This window comes from Leopardus geoffroyi, chromosome B4 (assembly GCF_018350155.1).
Source record: "Leopardus geoffroyi isolate Oge1 chromosome B4, O.geoffroyi_Oge1_pat1.0, whole genome shotgun sequence".
Lineage (NCBI taxonomy): Eukaryota > Metazoa > Chordata > Mammalia > Carnivora > Felidae > Leopardus > Leopardus geoffroyi.
The window spans coordinates 92177377-92200658 of record NC_059341.1 but is presented as its reverse complement, the minus strand read 5'-3'; the positions used below and the strand labels follow the sequence as shown (position 1 = coordinate 92200658).

Below are 23282 nucleotides of genomic sequence, written 5' to 3'. Positions count from 1 at the left end.
CCCAAGTGCTAATCAAGATTACTTTTCTCAGTGGTTGGATACTAATTCTATAATTCCTTGCTGTCAATTGGGCAAGGAAAAGTAAAGTAAGTAACTAAGAAAAGTAAAGTAGGATACCAAAATATCTTTTACTGGGGAAAAGTCATTGTTCTTTATATCTTTGTATCTTCCATCAACCATTATGTATAACTGCAGGCTATACCTTCCAAAGAAACAGAAGACCACAAGCTCCCTGTGAGGCATGAAGCTCTTCTCTTTTCTCCATATTTTAGTCATCCTTGTTCAACAGCATCCACTTAATTTTCCTGTATACAGTAAAATTAGTATTTTTAGCATTGTTTATGATATACTAATAGGTAGTAAAGGATCAGGTTGACTCCCAACAGTCATAATACCAAGGGAACAAACTATACTTCTACTTGTTTCTGCAGCTGTGATACTGAATGTGGCTCCCAGACCCACTGTCTTATCACTCATGAGGGTGCCTTTACTCTATATGATAGCGCCCACTGTATTCCCCTGCCTCTTGGATTTTCCATATGATCCACAATTATAATGGTAGAAACTGCCCTCATTCTGTCTCCATGAATTCAGGAGGTCAGAGCCATTTTGTAAGGGTCCTCTGGTTTACTTTAAGATAAATGGAAATTTTTCTACTGTGAATTCTCAGAAGCAGACTGACATCAAACTTTTCATACGGACATCCTTGAGAATACACCAACACCCAGCATCCTCCCTCTGTAGCATCTGGTTCTCATCCCCTGAAGGTATTGTATTGAGAGTAAAATAAAAAATGGAGAAGCCAGCAGGTTTTCGCCCGATCTCTATGAGGGCAGTACTACACGGCATTAATCTCGCTCAGAATCCCTGTAGCATTTAATGGAGTCATTCACAAGAAACAGCAAATGACTGCTAAACGGACCACACCACCTCCTGCAGAATTATTTTATGTTAAAACAAGTAAAATGCAAAGAGCCATTCCGTAATTCTTCCCTCGACTTCTTTACTTTTTCTGTCTCTGAACATACTCTCTCACAATGTTATCATCTATTCCGACAACTACCACCATCTTTATTTGGACCTCTGCCCACCCGTTAGCTATAAAATCAAGTCCAAAGTCTTTAGTCTGACACTCAGGCTGTACCCAAGCTTTTCCTAACCTACCTTTCTAGGTTTGTTTTTTGTTATATCCCTGGAAAACCCTGGGCTTCATTCAGCCACACTGGACATCTAATGATTTGTGAATGAGGTTTTACCATGTTTGTGTGTTTCCTCATGGCTTTCATCCTACCTGTACAGCGTAGTGACTTAGTGATTAACAGGACCCAGCTTGGATTCCTGGCTCTCCAACTTACTAGGTATGTGACCTTTCTAAGTCTCAGTTTCCCCAACTGTAAAATGGGAATTCATCACAGCAGCTCCTGCCTATGGTTCGTGGTGGTTAAAGTTGTCAATACATTTAAAGCACTTGGCATATTCCTGGCACACATAGAAACTTAAAAATCTGCTTTTATTATTGTCATTATTATTATTGTTGCTATGTGAGCTTTCTCACTCTCGTATTACAGTCTGTCAACTTGACTTCTATTTCTTAAAGTTAGACCTAGCAAATCCAACTGGTAGCAATCCCTCTGTTGTCTTAACTCCTGTGGTGGCTTTTTTAGACACCTCTTTATAGTCTTTACCCCCGAGTATAGTAGTGTGGTTTTCTCTGTGTGTGACCATGCTCCTCTATGAGATTAGAAACTCCCCGAGGACAGGCACTATTTCATACCCATATGTATCCTCTGCTGTGCCCTATACATGGAAGATACTATCTCTTGGTTGACTGGGCAAATGAATGAACAAATAAGCAAGGATTAATTCAAAATAAGCCTGTCTTTACCCTAAATTTAATAATATTCAAAATAACTTCTCATGTATTTAGAACACTTTTAGTCTACGGGACACTTCACAATCACTATCCTACCTTATCCGTACATTACCTCTATAGACCACACTTCCTCTTGTGTTTTGAGAGAGCCTGAAAGAATTATGTGGACCCTGGGAGGCTGACACTTTCTGATCCATAATACAAGGATCTACATGATTTCTACAACAACAGGTCAGTTCACATTAAGCTTGTGAATGCATTTGCACTTTAAGTGAACAAATCAAAACATACGCTTCATGACCATCACACAGGTCATGTTTACTGTTGAAGGTTACATTTCTAGAATATTCGGTAAGAACTTTGTAGTTCATATTTGCATATCTTGGGCAACTTTCTGTTCCTTCTCAGGGAACACATGTGAGACAGACCTTAAATAAGGTCTTCCCCCAAATCACTGCTCTCTTCACAGTGCCATTTTTTACAGAATTCCTGGAGCCACCCACTGAATATTCCTAATCTTCTCTTCCCTGTGGTAGAAAAAAAGATCCTTCATCCCAGGTTCCTCACCAGTGGCAACTCTGTTCCATCTATCAATGGCAACTCTGGGCTCAAGGCTAAATCAATGATGTTGGAGTTATCATTATTGTTTTTATATACCTAATGAGGTAGGAAAGGGAGGATTTTGACTGTTCTAAAAATTAGAAATCTAAGGTACGTTATTTGCCTTGATGACACAGTTTATAAATGTCAAAGTGAAAATTCAGCCTTTTTGCTAACATAATATGTTGCTATTAGCAAACTATAGTAGTAGTAACTGCCATTTACAAAGTCTATTCTGTGCAAAGGCATTTTATAAACATTATCTCCCTGTGATCTTACCTTCAGAGGTAGGTGTGTGCGTATTCCCATTTCAGGAAACAGAAAATAAAACAACTTGCCTGGGTAGAATATAACAGAGCCAGAATTCAAACTGTTATATCTGATTCCAGAACCTTTGCTTCCAGCAATTTAACCACTGGAGCAGTCTTAATGCAACATTTATAGGATACTTCCTAAAGCTAAATGTTGAGAACTGAACTTGAACCTTCCCCTTGGTCTGTTCTCCCATCTTCCCCATCTCAGGTGGTGATGCCTCCCTCTGAGCAGTTCTCAAGCCAGAGCTCTGGGTCATCCTTCATCTTCCCTCACCCTGCTTACACTAAGCTGCCACTTCCTGCGGTCACCGGCTCGGTCCATGTTAGCCTTCCATGCACCTGTCCTTGCCTCTCACTCACAGATGCAGCCCTCTCTCTCCCAGTCACCTCCTGGCTTGCCCGTCTTCTCTTCACCTCCCATTCCATTCAAATCTGTGCTCCCACAGAAGCCCCAGAGAGGAACCCATGGCATCGCATCATCCTTCCTCAATGTTGCCCCACTAAATTCCAATCAAGTTCAGTTCTGTGCTGTGCCTATGAATCCCTGCATACTCTGTTCCAGAGCCTTCCCCCATCTCCACTTTCCATGGTCTCCCAGAAGCTCTCTTCTCTTTGAAACCCTGGGCTTTTTTTTTTTTTTGCCCCTCCCCCATACCAGTCTCCCATCCTCAGAGACTTTGCAAGTTCTGTTCCCACTGCTTCAGAAGTGATTCTCCAGCCCTTGCGCATGAACAAACCCATTCTTTACCCAGCTATTTGGTACATGTCCTTTAATGTCTCAGCCTCAGTGTCACTTCTTCGGAGAGAACTTTCTTGACACCTTGTTTAAATTAGGTCTCCCCATTTTACTTACCCAGGGAATCCTGACCGAAGGGTTCATGATAATTATCACCACTATAATGCTCATTTGTTGGTGAGCCAACCTACTGTCTCCACAATGCTGTAAGCACCAACAGGGCTGGGACAGGAACAGTATATATTTTTTACCAATGTATGTGTGAAGCACAAAAAAAGTACACATTAAATATTTGTTGAATGACTGAAACGCAAACAGCTTAAGGACAGTACCTCTACTGTATTTCACTAAATTGAGAATAAATGTTTACTCATTTCTGAAGAACTCCAAAGGTATTAGGAAAAGATGCAATAAAGTCCTAAGTAACCAATTCATATTCCTATTCTGATATTCTTACTCGTTCTTCTCTTCCCTCTCATCTCCTCCCCTTCCCCTTTTGTCCCCGTCATTTTCCCCCTCCCCTTCCCCTCCCTGCCCTCCCCTTCCCTCACCACCACCCTCCCTTTCCTTCCCTTCCCTTAAAGAAGCATTTCCTCCAGGTAACAGACAAAAGCATCAGGGTGCCTAAATCCCGGAGAGCCAGTTGGAAGGATTTGGGGTGACTCATAGCCCATGCCCACAGTTGATTTCTTGCCCAAATTTTCATTAGCTATTTTCAGTGATTCCAGTACACCATAGTACCAGAATCTAACAGTACTCTGTTAGGGACTATACCAGACCCTCCTCGAATTAGAGGTACTGGTGTACAAACAACAAATTATTTCTCTCCAGTTCTTTGAAGATTGAGAAGTACTGGGATCAGAGTACAAAGTGGCCAGTTATCACCCTGTGACCAGCCCTCCAATTTCAGAAGACCCTTGTTTGAACAGAGTAGCAAATATGAGTCTTCATGATCAAAGTTCCTAATGCCATAGCTTCTGAGAGTTGACCTGCTATGGTGTCTTAGCTGGTTGAAAACTTGGTATTCTGCATTTGAGGTCATTTGAGGATCCTCGGTCTCTCCTTAATTATAACGGTTGCTATTAATTGGGAATGTAAGTCTATTGTATCATCCATACTCGTTGTCCAACCTCTGGTGTATTCCATACCTTTCACCAACCTTATGGTCACTGGTAAAAGAGAAAATTTTCCTAGACACTCCTGTGATTCCAGATAAACATCATATACTTGAACAAGCTAGATTTTGAGACCTGACATGTTGGGTTCATTAGAGACTTTCATCCTGGCATATTTAAGTTTGTGGCTATCAAAAGGTTAAAAAAAAAAAAAAAACCAACTACTAAGCTACACACATACTCTCTCTCTCCCCCCGAGGGGTGGGGGGGGGGGGGGAGGAATGGTTGTCATTAATTCACAAGAACTGGGTGAAATATTCAAGCAGTATTTTAGCAGCACACATGTAAAATCTCACTGGCTTTTTGCCCTATGCACTTCCATTCATAATGTTGGTTGCCTGCTTCATAGCACCTCTTTGAAATTTTGCTACAGACTCTATCTGCGATGTCTCACGCTGAAGACATGCTTTGGGCTACTCTGGGACCTCTTACTTCTCAGAGATGACTTCTATAACTTAAATACCTCTGCTGAGTTCTTTAAAAGATAATTTTGTGGAGGGGCACCTAGGTGGCTCAGTTGGTTAAGCATCCCACTCTTGGTTTTGGCTCACCCATGAGCTCATGGTTCCTGAGTGAGTTCGAGCCCTGCGTCAGGCTCTACGTTGACAGCTCAGAGCCCGCTTGGGATTCTGTCTCCCTCTCCTCCCTCTCTCTCTGCCCCTTCCCCACATCCCCCCCCCAAATAAATAAAAATAAACTTAGAAAAAAGATAGTTTTGTGCTGAGTGGTACATTTACCGTGCAGAATCTGCTTCACTGGAGCCTTCCTATACAAACAGAATTGCAATAGAAGTTTGGCAGCCTTACTAGCAGAATTCTTCCACTCAGAAGGGCATTTGGGGGCATAAGGTAGGTTTTAGTGTGGTCAGTCGAGCTGAAGATGCTATTTGGCAGATTTATTAAATATCCCATCTGTGGAAAAAATGAAAATTAACTTAATTTTCATAATTGTACAGTTCAGAGGCTCCATGTGTAGGTGTTTCTTGAGTGCATTGTCCGAGATAAGGATTCATTAGTTATAGATTATAAAACTAAATTCATAACAGGGTAGATCATCTGAAATTGCAGACAGAGTAATATTGAAATCATTTACAGCACTTAAAGCTAAGTAAGTGGAAAGGTACATGGAAATCTAACTAATGAGGGGTGTCTGGGTGGCTCAGTCAGTTAAGCGTCTGACTTCAGCTCAGGCCATGATCTCATGATTCGTGGGTTCGAGCCCCACATCGGGCTCATTGCTATCAGCCTATCAGTGCGGAGCGGGGAGGCTGCTTCAGATTCTGTGTCTCCCTCTCTCTCTGCCCCTCCCCTACTCGCACTCTCTCTGTGTCTCAAAAACAAATAAATGTTAAAATTTTTTTAAAAAAGAAAGGAAATCTACCTAATGATCTACTAGCATACTATCCACCTCTTCCATCCTGCCCCTCGTTTCTCTTTCTGTTAAAACTTTGTCTTAATGACAACGTCACTGCATCTTACATTAGGCAAACACTCACAGTTCTGGGGACACATACATAACAACTTAATTTTTTGACGTAAGAGTTTTTATCTTTCTGTGGCTAGGTAAAGAAAATAATCGTTCACATCAGCTAGGAAGTTAATTAAGCAGCACAGATGAAATCAGCATGTCCTGGGTTTATCCCAGGAAGTAGAGAAGGAGAGAACTAACAATTTGCGTGGTTCATTTCTGCCAAGCAATATGCAAAGTACTTTACCTGTTTTATCAATTCTAATGATCATACCAATCCTGTGACATACACTGTTATCCTTATTTTTCGTAAATGAATTGTCTTCAAGAGACATCACTACATTAACTGCCCAAGATCACACAGATAATACTGTGGTAAACCTGGGATTAAACCCGATTGACTTCACAGATCTGATTATGTGCCCACAGAAGATTGACAGTCGTTATAGCCAATGTCTGCAACAGTAAATATTAAAAAAAAAAGAAACATATTTTAAGTATGGATGAAAGCTTTGAAAGCAACAGAAAAAATAATGAAATATGTCTTTGTATATTCTAAACCTAAAATTCTGAAATTGAAATGTAAGACTCAGTTCATATTCTTTCAAAACTAAATGTCTTACAGAGAATGTTTAAAAATAAAAGTGAAATCTTATGATTTGAAATATAATCATTTTAGGCCTGGGTGCATTACTGAGAAAAAAAAAATCGAGAAAATCCCAGAACATCAAATATTTAACATCAAGCACCTAACAGCGTTCTGAATAACAGGAAGAAAGTGAGACAGTGAATTAATTATCTACTAGTGTTTAATCATTCAGGCACTTTTATTGATATGAATTATGGTAAAGCTACTCAGCCTAAGGGAGTGAGGCATCGGAATCCAGGAACCCTTTTTTTTCTTACCTGTTTTTTCTTTGGTCTCTTAATATCGCGTGTGTGCCCAGAGACATCTTCACAGATTCCTGAGCACTGCATCTACAGCTCACATTTCCATAAGAAACAGAAGTGTTAGGATCTAGCTGGTCTCCAAAGACAAGAAAGAAATAGATAGTTCAGGAAAAGGAACACAAGTATAGTCCCAAAGTAGGGTCTGTGTTCACTTCCTAACCTAGTGAAGAGATCATGAGTGACATTATAGCGCCATCATCTAAGTCAGGGCTCCATAACGAAAGATTTAAAATGGAACAGTTTGCTAGCTCTTGCCCTTTGGCAAAGGCTCTCGCCTTCTTTAATTCTATAATCATGTGCAAAATGTACTTGGACTCCATAGATTCTCAAGTTCCCCACAGAACTACTTGGCTCTTCTTTCTGCTGTGTTTACGGGTTTAGGGAAGTTTTCTACTTTCATCTTTTGATGTATTTCAGGAGTGGTTCCAATTTCTTCTTTATTTTGTAAGGTTTATTTATTTTAAGTAATCTCCACATCCGACACGGGGCTTGAACGCATTACCCTGAGATCAAAAGTCACACACTTCTCTGACTGAGCCAGGCAGATACCCCCACTTTCTCTTAAGAGTAGTATATCTTAGAGTGACGTAGAAGGCTATTTGTCACTTTCGAATGCCCTCTCTGGTCAAGAAACAGATGCCTCCAGAGGAGCCATCTAACTGTGTAAGTGAAAAGATGACGTTCAAAACATACTTTTGAAGGGATATAAGGCTCCCTGGAGATGGTATTCTCTAAATTAAGACACCACGGTTAAATCTCAGCATCATCTGCTTGGAGTACTCTCCAATGCCGGAATCCCTTCAGGACCTTCCCTACCAAGCTCTATTTGAACACCTCTGATAGCGAACACCTTCCTGCCAACCAACTCCACAGCCGAAACCAAGAGTCCTTCACCTTCAATGCACAATGGGATTACCTGGAGAACATTGAAAATGTCCATCCCATCCCAGAGGGTTGTGACAAAAAGAACATGATGATATATATGAAAGCACTTTGTAAACTACAACTCACAGTAAAAATGGAAGGCATATCATCATTTACCCTATTAAATCATAATCATTATTAAATAATAATATAATAACCCTACTAAATAATATTCATCCATCATTCCACCCTGCCTAAACTTTTTTAGATCTGACATCCAACTTATTTTCTGTCTTTTCCAGCTATCTCAAACTTTTCTAATTAGGATTTTTGTTTATTTATCATTAATGAATAAGTATTTATTGGGGACTTACCAGATTCAAAACACTAGACTCTGTGCTTATCATTCCTATCTAATGGTCACCATTGGCCCAAGCTGGGAGGCCTCTTAGTGCCTTTGCATTGTTGATGCCCTGGTCAACTTCCTTTGCTTCTTCATTGATAAGGCGTTGTGGTTTTTTGTTTTTTGTTTTTGTTTTTGTTTTCATATGGTAGTTCTATTTTTACCTTTTTTTAAAATATAATTTATTGTCAAATTAGCTAACATGCAGTGTATACAGTGTGCTCTTGGTTTCAGGCATAGATTCCCATGATACATTCCTTACATACAACACCCAGTGCTCATCCCAACAAGTGCCCTCCTCAATGCCCATCACCCATTTTCCCCTCCCCCCACTCCCCCATCAACCCTCAGTTTGTTCTCTGTATTTAAGGGTCTCTTATGGGTTTGCCTCCCTTTCTGTTCTATTTTTTCCCCTTCCCTTCCCCCATGGTCTTCTGTTAAGTTTATCAAGTTCCACATGTGAGTGAAAACATAGGCATTGTGGTTTTAACGCATGGTGGTCAAGTTGTTTTTCCTTCTTTTTTCTAGCCATATCATTAGATCTGTACATTTGCCCGGTATTGCTTTCTTTAAATACTGTCTTTACCTCCTGTAAAAACCCAAGGTCAGCCAGAAATATAGATGCTTTAAATATCTCTAAGTATATTTTGGGCAATTTGCAAGTAAATCGGCTTTTAGGATGTCTGTGTGGTTGGGATTCACTTGTCTTATTTCAGATCCGGTTCCTGGTGAAAAGGATACTTTTTTTTAAACTGTATATATAAAACCAAATCTAGCACAGGATGCCAGAGAGAGTCTGTCTGTATCTTGCTATTGAACCATTCACCCTTCTTGACTGAGTGTTCCTCTTAGTCTTTGGAGGTTAAGAATCCTGAGTAGTAGGAATTCTTTCTCAGGCTGGCAGACACTTATTCCTACTTAAGTAGTTTCTCTGCCTCAGCAGAATCTGATGGAAATTCATCCTTTTTTTTTTTTGGATCACTTATCCAGCTCAGAAAACCTGACAGTGACTATTTTTAGACTGAGGAGGAATCAGAGTTTCTGGAAAATGATGATAAGGAATATGATGATTACACAATAGCCATGTATAAATGCCAAATCTTTGTAACGGTCAGGGCAAAGGGTTTTTCACTTTGTGGCAAATATTTCTACTTTCCCATTGACATTGGTCACTTAAAGCCCTGATTCATTTGGCTGTTCACACTTTTTAAAGCAAATAGGATATAAATTTTTGGAGTTTCCTGAAAGCTTGCTCCTAGTAGACAGAATTATGCCCTTTTTTAAAAAGTCATCACATTAGTACTGACTGTGGGAATGGAAGCTTCTGGAGCTTGTGCAGTAAAGAGACATGGCATTGTCTACAATGTGTGCCCCAAGTCACTATGTCTGAACTCATAAATTCCTTTAAGAAATTTTGGGACCTGACTTTTCTCATCCTCTCTTTTAAAAGTTTAATAACTCTTTATTACTTATCTACATGGGACAAGATTAGAGCCAGAGTAATTAAAGTCGGAAGACTTTTATTAGTATCCTACAAAACATGCTTAAATATCTATAAGTACTGTCTGTCAGTCTATAAAATTTAATACTGAGCCCAGCCATGTAAATCCTAACATGATTATTTTATGTGTTGTTATTCCCTTAGCCAGGGGCCTAAACTCCTTCATTTGTTTAGTTACTGGGTTCTGGTTTCCCCTGAACTAGCTCCACGGTGAAACATCACTCTACAAAAGGCCAAGAAAAGCCAAGGCAGCCTGGGAGAAGTACAGCAAACTCAGAGAACTTGTATTACCATATGTCAGGATCTGTTAAGAAGCCAAAGTGGGGGCGCCTGGGTGGCGCAGTCGGTTAAGCGTCCGACTTCAGCCAGGTCACGATCTCGCGGTCCGGGAGTTCGAGCCCCGCGTCGGGCTCTGGGCTGATGGCTCGGAGCCTGGAGCCTGTTTCCGATTCTGTGTCTCCCTCTCTCTCTGACCCTCCCCCGTTCATGCTCTGTCTCTCTCTGTCCCAAAAATAAATAAAAAAACGTTGAAAAAAAAAATAAATAAATAAATAAATAAATAAATAAATAAATAAAAGAAGCCAAAGTGATTAAGACAGTACGGTACTGGCATCAGAACAAATTGACCAATGCGACAGAAAACAGTGTCCAGAAACAGACCTATATATATATAGTCCTCTCTTTTATGATACAGGTGACATTGCAATGCAGTGAGGAAAGAATGGTTTTTTTCCAGTAATGATGATGGGTCACTTATATCCACGTGGAAAAATATACATCATGACCCTGCCCCGCGCCGTGCATAGAAATCAATGCAGATGGATTTTCTATCTAAATGTGAAAATTAAATAATAAAGCCTGTAAGCAGAGATTTTTTTTTTTAAGTTTTAACATTTATTCATTTTTGAGAGACAGAACAGGAGCGGGGGAGGGGCAGAGAGAAAGGGAGACACAGCATCGGAAGCAGGCTCCAGGCTCTGAGCTGTCAGCACAGAGCCCGACTCTGGGCTCAAACCCACGAACCGTGAGATCATGACCTGAGCCAAAGTCGGGCACTTAACCGACTGAGCCACCCAGGCGCCCCGGTAAGCAGAGATTTCTTAAAGAGGACAATAAAGTACCATAGAAGAAAAAAAGAATAAGAACTTCTCTTCATTAAAAGACACCATTAAGCGTCTGAAATAGTAAACCAGAGAGGTGAAAATCGTATTTGCAAACCATACATCCAATACAGGACTCCTATCAGCATATGTTATTTTTAAATTCCCACAAATCAATAAGCCAGACAACGTAATGGAAAGTTGGGAGGCAAGACTTGGGCAGACACTTTATGAAAAACAGATATCCAAGTGGCCCATTACCCGGGAAAGATTGCTCAACACCTTAGTCATCAGGTGAATGCGAAGGGAAACCCCAGCATAATACCACTGGACACCTACCTGAATGGCATAAGTGGAAGAGACTGACCACAGCAAGAGGTGACAAGCATGTGGAACCACTGGAACTCTCATTCCCTGCAGGCGACAAGATAAATGTATACAACTGCTCTGGTTGAACATACCCCACAGCCCAACAGGTCAGTCCTAGTTATGACTCCCACAGACATGCATTCCTGTGTTCACCAAACGACATACTAGAATGCTCATGGCAGCAATATTTGTAATAGCCAAAAACTGGAAAATACCTAAATAGTAGCATGGATCAATTATGGCATATTCACCCAATGGAATAGTATATAGCAAGGAGAATGAATGACCTAAAGTTACTCCCCAAAATGTGCATGAATCTAACATATTATAGAGCAGAAAAGCCAGAATCAGAAGAGTAAAACATGGGTGTATTTTCTTAAAAGTCCAAGAATAAGCAATGCCAACCTATGCTGGTAGAAGCCAAGATAGTGGTGACCTGTGGGACAAGGGCGTGACTTAAAGGAATATAAAAGCGGGAGCATTCTTTAATGCTGGTACCGTTCTGTTTCTGGGTCTGGGTATGGATACACAGATGTGTTCAGTTTATGAAAATATATCAAGCTGCTAACTCATGATTTATGCATTTCTCTATATGTTTATTATACTTCGATAAAAAGTTTAAAAAACACTATAACCCAATAAGCAAGGTACAAAAAATAACAGTAGCAGTCATGTAAAATACGGGGAGGGGGCCAAGATATTCCAAAGTTAGTAAAATTACCAGGGTGAGCTGCTGTAGAGAACAAAAGTCAGTCATCAACCATGCTTTAGCCAAACCTAAGGGACATGGGACATACTACTGAGTTTCACTGACTTTGGACTCTTCTTACAAGGCAGTAACTATGCAAATTGTCTCCTTTAACTCCCTAAGAAAAACAGGGCTTAAGATACAGTTCATTTGAACATGGAAGGTACGCTTTGTTGTACTGGGAATATTTCCCAAGCAGTGTATTTTAAGAAGCAAAAATAAATTGGCAATTTTTGTTGAAAGTTAAAAAAAAAATGTATTAGAGTTTAGCTCATCTGAAAGAGATTGAAATTATTAGTAGCATGATTTGAATAGGCTATCACTAATAAAAATACTTTTAACTAATGGGTACATTGAAAAGCACCCCAAAGGTACTTTTTATCTGAATGAATGTAAGGCAGGCAGAGCTAATAATACCATGTAGTCTTTCTGCCACCCGGGGAGGTTCTAATCAAGTCTTGTGCTCTGATTGAAATGCAGAGCTCAGAGTGGGAAAACTGATTAACAAAATAAAAAATCCGGAGTGTTTCCCATGCAAACAGTCATCAGCGTATCTTATGTAATTATGTAGGCCATAAATCAACACAGCGTGCAAGGGCTTCGGCCATAGTGTAAATATCTTAATGACTGAGACGTCTTTAGCCATGAATAATTTATATCTGCATGATCCATTTTTCTCAACCATGCTTCACTTAGGCAGGACAGACTAATCTGCTGTCAGGGGATGGGCTCTTGATTACTTCTTCCTGATTTTTCTTCTGTTTATTTTTCTCATTTTGACACACTCCATTTTTCCCTCTCGCACTTTCTTAAATAAGGGTGCCTCATTCATCCACCCTGTCTGCTTGCTTTTACTTTTGCTATGCATCTTATTAGACAGCTTGGAATAAAGCCAGGGCTTTTGGACTCCTACTTTTCATAAGGCCCTCTGTAAATGGAATGAGGTGGCAACTAGGGAAATAGGCTTAATACCACAAGGCAGTATGAGCTTCTTGATGTTGTTGTGGGGAAACATTTATTATGGAAAGCAATTGCCAGAAAAGGCTAATGATCAATTAAACGTTAGCATTTGTAGATCCCCTTCTGTGATGCGGAAAGTAACTGCCACATGGGTAATGCTGGAGAGCTTACTTGCTAAAATAGTTTTGTTGTTTTCTTAGAGCCCATTAAAATAAAGGCAGCAGAGAAACATTCAGATCAAATTCTATGTTACCTAAAACGCAGACAGACAGTCCTTATGGACAGGGAACTTTGGTCACCTGTGGATCAAATGACAAACTTGAGTAATTTTCCTAGAAACCTGGAAATCACATCCTGTTTGACAGCTCATTATTTTTTATAAGGACATTGACTCTACCATATTAAAGATTTCATTAGAGGGGAAAATTGCCAGCATTATACGGCCTGCAGTTAAAAAAAAAAACAAAAAAACTAGAAACGTCTTGAGGTTCAGCAGAATCATTTTCCATTGTGGAATCCACTAGTTTTCCTATCCTATACCCCCATCTTCTTGGCAAGGGATCCCTAGAGGTTACTAGAAGGAAAGGACAGTACACTATCATCTTTGAGTCCTCAGTACCTTCTGATGTTCCTGGCATATAGTTAGCACTCAATAAGTGTATTTTTAAAGTTCATTTTGTTGCAAGAATGGTGACTTACCCTGCAGATTTAGAAAGTTCAGTTCTGTGGGAAGTGAGGTAGGTGATCTTCTAACCTGGCAAGAATCTGGTTAGGCTTCTCATCTCCTCATAGTACATTAATCCTGTAACTGATTTATCCGATGTCCAAAGCAAATGGATCTGGTCTCAGTCACTTATATAAAATGCCAACATACTAAGGTCTTCTTGCAGAGAACCATCTTGAATCATCTAATAGCCAACTTCTGTTGGAAACCCAAGTGAGGGAGAAGACTGATATCTAGGAAAGATCCGCAGAGAGACATCCCATCTGTCTAAGCTAGGATCTGCCTTTAGATCAAGTTGACTACCACATTAGCTTATTCCATTATAGAGACACTATCATTGATTTGCTTTTTAATTTTATTCCTCAACGTTGATGAAGGAACAGCCATTGGAAACTACCTCTGTGTCCTATTATAAAAATGTGTTGAGGGGCACCTAGGTGGTTCAGTTAAGCACCCAACTCTTGATTTCAGCTCATGTCATGATCTCATGTTCATGGGATTGAGCCCCATGGCAGCCTCTTCCCCAAGCCCACTCACACTCTCTCTCTGTCTCTCAAAATAAATAAACATTTTTAAAAAGGTATTGAGGATACTCCCATTATATCAGCATGATAGATAGACAGATAGATCTATATCTATCTATAGATAGATAGATAGATCTGTATATAGATATAGATTATAAAACCCCATGGGAGAGAGATCTTTTAAAGCTTCCTGCTAGAAGAACCTTTATTTCCACTAGGACTAGAAGGACTAGAAGGACTAGCAAGGACTAGAAGACTTCCCCCTTTCCAATGGTGATAACTGCATAATTAACCATGTTTCCTTTATTGTCCCAATTTCCAGGAATCTCAGAGTAATATTTTTTTTTCACTGAAGCAAAAGTCGCTAGGTGGCTCAGTCAGTTAAGTGTCCAGCTTTTGATTTCAGCTCAGGTCATGATCTCACGGTTTGTGGGTTCCAGCACCACATCGGACACTGCACTGACAACAAGAAGCCTGCTTGTTATTCTCTCTCTTCTATCTCTCTCTCTCTCTCTCTCTCTCTCTCTCTCTCTCTCTCTCTCTCCCTGTGCCCCTCCCCCACTCACGCTCTATTTCTCAAAATAAATAAACTTAAAAAAAATAAAGTGTAGACCCTCAGCTCTGTGTAGTTGCAAAACTTAAGCAGTCACTTCCTATTCCCCTCTGCCTCCACACCCTGGCAACCACCAATCTACTTTCTGTTTCCTTGAATTTACCTATAGTTCAGAGTCATTTTTGCAATTCATTCAGACCATTTCTGTTAACCCCCTGTGGGCAAGGCACTTGTAGGCTCTTTTTCTTCTCTCTGATTCTTTCTTTATATCACATATTTCGTTTAAAGCAAGCAGCCTCCAGACTTTGTGGAAAGAAGTTGCATGGAGATATATACAAACAAGGATATCCTCCTTTTTACCTCTAGAGCCACTCGCCACCCCTCTCCATTTCACTGTGTGCTGTGACCCATATGGCCCACATAATGGGCTCTCATGTCCCCTGGCTCCATTGGGTTTAGCTAATAGGGAATCATGGCAGAAGATGAGAGGGAGGGAAAACAGTGATGGAGGGTGTTATTCCCGAGCTTTCTCCCTATGGATTCACTCGGGATGGCTATGTCCTTTGACTCAAGGTCCCAGCTCCTGTCAGGTAGCCCTTTCCACACAGACCTTTCTGAATCCGCATTTCACTAAGAGTTCTAGCCTTTGCTTCTTCAGGACAGTGTAGCAAAATGCTCTTTGGTTCTGGCCCCACAGTATTACACCATCCTGGTGGTTTCCCTCTAAGTTGCCCACAGCTTTCTAAATATTTCTTTTATTAAACTTTCATCAAATTATCCTGATTTGAGTGTGTCATCTGTTTCTTGCAAGGACCCTGACTCAAACAAGCATATTCTACTCTGTGGTTCTGTTTAGCTATAGGTCAACATGATACGCTCAGAGTCCTCTGCAGAGAAGCTGGTCTGGCAGATTTCCCTAAGGCCAGAGAATTCTTCTCAAAGACACCCAAAGCATTCACATCTCTTCATGGTTTTAAGGCGCAGGACCTTTGTGTCAATCCCTAAATGATAACAGTCTGTTTTAAGAGCTCATAATCCTGGAGGTGGTTTCTTTACTTGACCATTTTCAGTCGCTCTAATACCCACTTATGGAGCTGGAATGATCAATGAGCTCAAGTCCCATCTGAAAGAAGGTGGGTTCCCTTTCTGCCAATGCATTGCTCCCTAATTCTTTCATTCTTAGATAAACTCAAACACTTCTCAGTCTGACATTGTGAGACATTAGATGGAATTCATTATAGCAGGCTTAGAATTTAGACAAGAGAAAAATCTTGCTCATCGTCAACATTACCTATGTCATGCATATGCAGCCTGTTACAAGAAGAGCCATTGAAAGGATTTAAGCATAGGGTGAACATGATCCCAGCTACACTAAGAACTACTTCAAACAAAAAAATATGATTTAAATTTCTGTATCATCAATATAGTTAGCATAACACCTTGAACAAAATGATAGGTGTGTGTGCTTTCTCTCGTTCCGCCAATATCACTGAGCACCTACTGTGTCCATAGATATTGTAGACTGTGGAGTCACAGTCATGAGGAGGGCATTCACAGTCATGAAGAGCTGCACGGAGCTTACACTTTTAATTGAAGAACTATCAGGGGCGCCTGGGTGGCTCAGTGGGTTGAGCGTCTGACTCTTGATTTCGGCTCAGGTCATGATCTCATGGTTTGTGAGACTGAGCCCCGCATTGGACTCTGTGCTGACAGCATGGAACCTGCTTGGGATTCTCTCTCTCTCCCTCTCTCTCTCTCTCTGGCCCACCTCTGCTCTCTCTGTATCTCTCTGTCTCTCAAAATAAATAAATAAACTTTAAAAAACAAAGAACAATTGGATAAACAGCTAATTAAACAACTAATTGTGGAATTACATTTATTAGAAGTCCTGTAAAGGAGAAAAGCAGGGTTCTATAAACACATTTCACAGGCAGGTTGACATGGTTTTCAGATCGGGGCAGGAATCCCTGAGGAAGTTACATTTAGCAAGGCAGTGGTGAAGTAGGTGAAGGAGAAACTGGGCGGGGGGTAGGGGGGGGCGGTTTGGAACATTCCAGGTAGACAGAACCATATATATAAGGGACCAGAGGCAGGAAGGCACAAGGCATTATTAAAGAATTGAAGGAGAAGTAGGGGGTAGAGCAGAGAGAACAAGAGCAGAATGATGGAAATAAAGCTGTTGAAGTGAGCAGGAGCCAGGTGTAGGTCCTTGTAGACCGTGTTAAAATGTTTTACCCCACGAGAACAGTCATTGAAAGGATTTATGCATGGTGTTCACATGATGAGATCTATGTTTTTTTTTTTAAATCACTGGAAGGTGGAGGCCATGTGAGGATAAAGGGATATCAGACGATGGTAACTTGGACTGAAAGAGTGATTGTGGAGATGGAAAGAAATGGTGGGGGCGCCTGGGTGGCTCAGTCGGTTAAGCGTCCGACTTCAGCTCAGGTCACGATCTCATGGTCCGTGAGTTCGAGCCCCGCGTCGGGCTCTGGGCTGATGGCTCAGAGCCTGGAGCCTGCTTCCGATTCTGTGTCTCCCTCTCTCTCTGCCCCTCCCCCGTTCATGCTCTCTCTCTCTCTCTCTCAAAAATAAATAAATGTTAAAAAAAAAAAAAGGAAAGAAATGGTGAAGTTGAGAGCTACTTAGAAACAAGAGGCATTTGGGAGGATGCGGGAGATGATGGAGTTGAGATGACTCCTAGGTTTCTGGTTTGCATGATGGAATATAACAGGCGTCATTCACTGGGAGAAGGAAACATGGATGGGAATCAATGGAGTGTGGTGGGCTCACTATCAGTTTTACACACATTGTGTTTGCTGTGCTCATGAAACATCCAAGAATTGTTCGGGGGGGGGGGGGTGGCAGTGGAAGCTCAGAGGAAGGGTATGTGCTGGACACATAGATTTAAGAGTGATCGTGGTCAAGTGAAACTGGGCTCCTAAGGAGAAAGAATAGAAGGCGGAGCTCATATTCAATAAACTGTTGTCAGCAATTCCGGATCGTCTTTACATGAGATAAGCACCTTCCTTCCTGTGCCATCTTTATTTTCTCTGGGTAAGTTAGGACCTCATTGTGACACAGTCCTGCTAGAAACTTAAACTTGTGCCCTGGAAACCCCTTAATGTGAAATCTTTATATTATATAATGAGAGTACAAGGGTGGGAGACCATCCCTCAAACTCAGTCTTTTAAAGGATGTTACTGTTGTTATCAAAATATTTAACAGTCTGATGTCTTGCATATCATCTTGGTAAACACCAGCTGTATACAGTCACTTTATATCCAGCAGGTCACCTCTTCTACTCATTAGGAGGAAATTGGAATTTAAATTTAGCTATTGCATATCTTTATAAAGTTTATTAACCTTCTCTAGTTTTCTGATTCCCACGAGGCTCTTCCTTACCTGACATTGCTATCTCTCTGTAGAGTCACAGATTATCAGGGTTAGAGAGCTTTTTATTGAAGTCCTCTAATTTTTCAAAAGAAGAAAATGAGGTCAAAGGGAGACGATGGCTTGAGCCACATGGTAAGTTGGTAGCATAGCCAGGCATCACCCTCCCAGCCTCCAGCCCTGAGCCCAGCTTAGAAGTACACTGTTTCTTCCCTTAACCATGACTTTAAATGTCTCTTCTCAGAATTCTGAGGCTTTGTAAAGTTTAAAAGAAACTCATTAATTGCACATTAGGCTCTCCCAAAAGGAAATGCTACACTTGTTCCTTTGAAGCCTTAACTGGGGAAAGTACTACTTAGAGAGAACCTGTTATTCTAGTTCCCATTCACAGAGGGGCACCAGAGCAGCTGTGGGTCTGATCTCTCTTCTCTTCTAAATTAATGGCGGCAGAAGATCTGGTTCCCTTTTTCTGTGCTTCTTTCCTCCACCCCCCCATAAATCACTTTAATTGTGTGCACATCATCTACTTCAGAGTCCAAGGGAACCTGATACTTGTTCTAGACTCACTCCATTCTCATCAGTCTAATACCAAAACCCCTCTCCAAATGGAAAGATCCATTATTCAGTGACAGCAGGACACTGACAGGCACTTAGGAAGCTAAAAGGATGAGGGGAGCAAAGGTCTCCCATTACCTCCTTAAACCTTTTTTGTCAGCTACTCATATGCATTTAATGTGTAGCACTTCGCTTGTGAATTTCGGTTTGCCTCCTTTCCTACCAACAATTTCTCCTAATTGTTCCATTCTTCTAAGACACTACAGCCTGATATAGCACCTTTGCCTTCTTCTCAAAATGTTCTTAAAGACTAATTAGATCCTTAAAGAACAAAAAGTTAAAAGCTTTTTGTGAGTAATCAATTCCCTGCAAGTTTGCTAATATTTTTCTGTTTCTTGGTAGCATGTTCCACAACATAGGCTGATAATCTCTTTAAAAACTCTGATCCTTGGGGCGCCTGGGTGGTGCAGTCGGTTAAGCGTCCGACTTCAGCCAGGTCACGATCTCGCGGTCCGTGAGTTCGAGGCCCACATCGGGCTCTGTGCTGACCGCTCAGAGCCTGGAGCCTTGTTTCCGATTCTGTGTCTCCCTCTCTCTCTGCCCCTCCCCTGTTCATGCTCTGTCTCTCTCTGTCCCAAAAATAAATAAACGTTGAAAAAAAAATTAAAAAAAAAAAAAAAAAAAAAAACTCTGATCCTTAATCGTGATGTAATGTTTTAAGAAAAATGCATACATAGCGTGTACTAGATAATGGTTGATTATGGTTTTGTTAAAAATTTACACCTGCAAATACCTAGTTATAAATAGCTGCCTCTTAAAATTCAAGAAAGGTACATTGGAGGGATAGACTCCAGTGAAAAGCCCTATCAGGATCCAGATTTAGCTTTTAACAAAGACCCAAACTTAAAATATTAGCTTCAATATGATAGAAGGTTATTTATCGGGAGATCTCCAATCTCTGGATATAGGGTTTCAGAAACCTAAGCTTTCTCTGTGTGGCTTCCTGCTCTTGTCTACATGGTTGAAGATGGGTCACCAGTTCTGGCCCCACACCGCAACAGCAACAAGGAGGAAATGAGATAGAGGAAAGCACAACCATCATTTTGAAGAGCACATTCAGAAGGGCTCACTTCCCATTGGCTGGTGCTAGGTCACATGGCTGCACCTCCCAGCAAAGGAGGCCAGGAAATGTCCTTAGCTGGGCAGGACATTTGCTCAGCTAAAACTTGGAAAGCTTATTACTGAAGAAAGAAGGGAATATGGGATACCAAGGAACAACTCGCAGCTTCTGTCATTCATAAGAGATTAAGTTGTAAGTAACAGAGAAAATTTATTACTTTCATTTGTTAAGCCAAGGAAAAAAAAGTGGAAGAATATCTGTGATCGTCACCTCCCAAAGCTATCTATTAAAATCCAGCCGAGTCTGTGGGAAGTGATTTTGGAAATTAGTCCTTCTAAAATTATTCCTTCTATTCTTGGGGTGATCATTTCACTGTGTATACGAATATCAAATCCTTACATTGTTCACCTGAAACTAATGTAATATGCCAAATGATACCTAATTAATTAATTAAGTCCTTCTGGAGTTCTATAAAGATAATGGGAGAAAAGGCCCTGCTGGACCAGAGCTCACATGAGGGTCAACCTTGCTAGGGAGCATGCTCAAGAAAGGGGAGGACAGCAGACCTCAGCGGGTGAAGCTTCAGGCACCAGATTATGTGCGTTTGCCTTAGCCACAGAACTTTGACTATCAGAGTTGAGAAGCGAGCAGAATCGTCTCCCCTAGTGGAGGAAGGACAACTAAAACAGGGGTAACAAGGCCTGACAACTATTTATTGCACACCTCCTACGTGCCAGTCATTATGCCAGGCACTGAGGATGGTGCGATCGATAAGATGTCATCTCTGCCTTCCCAGCAAGCTTGCAGTCTGGCAAAGGACAGAAGCATGTAATCCACATTGGCCACTATAAAACAGTGAGGCGTGTGCCACAACTGAAGGCATCTAGCAGGCTATAGGAGCACGTGAGAAAGTGATCTCCCAAATCATGAGTCAGGAGAGGCTTCTCAGAAGAATTGATGTTTACACGGAGTCCCCAAGTAGGAGTTGAAGGAATAAAGAGTGTTCCAAGCCAAAAGTAAAGCATGTGCGGTGTAAAGTCACTCCTGAGGGTGAGGTGACCCTAGATCAGGTCCGGGATAAAGAAAGATCCAAAGGATTTACAAATTCAACTTAGTGTATGCATCCCCAGTATTTGGCTATTTAGAGACATCATCTCTTCATCCTTCTCTCCCATCCATCCATCCATCCATCCACAGTAGATGCTGAGATGTTTGAATTAATTAATTTTTAAAACTGTTACTGAGAAACCTAGTTTTGCCAGGCACTGTGCCAAGTGATAAAGAGGGCATAAAGACACACAAAACATTATCCCCAGTGATGTGAAGCTTAAATTTTAATTGAAGAGATAAATCTGCGCACATATTACTAGATACGCAAGCTGAATAGAACATGTCCTAAAATAGCTGAATAGAACGTGTCCTAAAACATGCCCTAAGAAGTTACCACTGGTAGGGGTCATGTTACCTGGAGGGAAACGTAAGTTTCAGTGCTAACATTACCAGACCAACATCAGACTGAACACTCTCCACATTTCTCATGTGTCTGTGTTTGCTTATTGGGTTTCTGTTTTGTTTTGTTTTGTTTTGTTTTGTTTTGTTTTGTTTTCTGATATTTGTTCTTCCATAGATTCTGTGGCAACAGCGTCCGGGCCACTGCTAGTTGAAGTTGCCAAAACTCCTGGTGCCAGCCTTGGGGTTGCCCTGACTACCTCGATGTGCTGTAACAAACAGGTCATTGTCATAGACAAAATCAAATCTGCAAGTATTGCGGACAGGTGAGTGTTGTAGAAAGTGCCTACGTTTCAAAACTGCATGAGTGTTAAAATAGATATCTACATATATTTCCACACGCATATACACACATGTAATACATACACATATACACATGCCTTCACACACGTACATATCTGATTTTAAAAAGAGCTCTTCTGCCCATCTATACAAGTTTCATCAAGAAAACAAGTTACGGTTCTAGGGCTTAAAAATTAACCCACCTGTGGGCCACCCCAGATGTTATGTTGCCTCATCCAGACGTTTGGTGTGGCCTTTAGAAATAGGAAAAAAAGGAAGTCAAGCAACTGAACAAGTTTCCCTACCATGTTCTAGGGTGATAGATTGGTTTTGGTGTAAGGTAGCTAAGTATATCTTTGTGTGCTCCATTTAGAGAAGTCATGGGTTTTCGTGAACTGTTAACAGTTAAATCTTGCCACCATAAAATCTTATTCCTTTTTTCTTAAATAAGTAAAACAATATTTTTGAAATAATGCAGTCTTTAAAGAGAGGTCTTATGCTGTCACGGAATGTTAATCTCAGGGTTTCACAATCTTCAAGGGCCCCTGAAAACATCATTCATTCCTATGACACAATAAAAACAAAAGCCCTTTTTCCTGAGTTCTTTTTGCGAATTAATATTTTAGACTTACAAGGTGAGAAGGGGGGGAAGAAAGACTACCTCACCCCCTAATAAGTTATTTCACAGCTCCTGATAGGAACGCCCCCCCCCCACCTTCACAGCTGAAGCTCTTTAAGTGCTTCCACTTGAACTTTTATTTTTAGACAGAAGGGATGAGTTGAAATGCTTTTTTGTCTTGAGAAGTAGACTGTTTTCACTGTGGAAGTCTCTAGACGTACTCCAAAAGGCCCAGCCTCCCTTGCATGTTCCCAGCCTCTTTTTCATACGCCCTCGCCTTACCTGGGAAACCTCCAACTCAGACGCAGTAACCCGCAGCAACCCCTGTCTTGGTCAGTCTACAGCTCCACTGTGGTCTTACCCTACATTCAGCCCTTTAACAGTGACGGCCATTGATCCAGGGGTGTTCTCCAGTTCAATGGTGCAGGATGCTTTAATTTTCTCCCTCTGTTTTTTTTCCCGTTCCGCAGGGGGTAACCAGTTTAAGGAGCTGTCCACTTGACTGGTACGTCGGGATGCTGACTGCTGTGTTTGCTTTTCTCAACTCATGCAGTAGCCAGTCTCTTGAGTTCAGCAAGGTGTAGCTCTAGCCCCCGCTTTCCCTTCACTCACCACGCAGGCCTCCTTTATGGCTCTTTTGACTCCTGCATAATTTCCATCGCCACCGAGAGCTTTTGTACTAATCGATGTTTAACTCGAAAATAACAAAATATAATACAGTGGTAAAGAACTGGTGATTTGGCAGCTTGTGTGAGAGAGTTCTGAAAAAAGCATTAGCTGAATCTCCCTGAGTTATTCCCATTCACACATAAACTAGTTGTAAATGATCCTGTTCCAGTTATATGAGTCACATCTTGACATCCTGAACATTGACCAGCTCATATTTATAGATATACAAACCAACAAGGAAAAATCACGGAAGAAAGTCAAGGGGAAAAATGT

The 23282-nt window shown here is 41.0% G+C and overlaps 1 protein-coding gene across 12 annotated transcripts in view; it reads left to right on the top strand.

Annotated features, from left to right (window-relative positions):
• The window catches only part of GRIP1 (glutamate receptor interacting protein 1), a 691488-nt gene that overhangs the window by 564588 nt on the left and 103618 nt on the right, over positions 1–23282 (top strand). For all 12 annotated transcript variants that reach the window (XM_045467228.1, XM_045467223.1, XM_045467232.1 and 9 more), the window contains one exon: positions 21558–21705. In XM_045467228.1, the coding sequence (XP_045323184.1) occupies positions 21558–21705 (148 nt within the window). The remainder of the gene's footprint in view (positions 1–21557; positions 21706–23282) is intronic.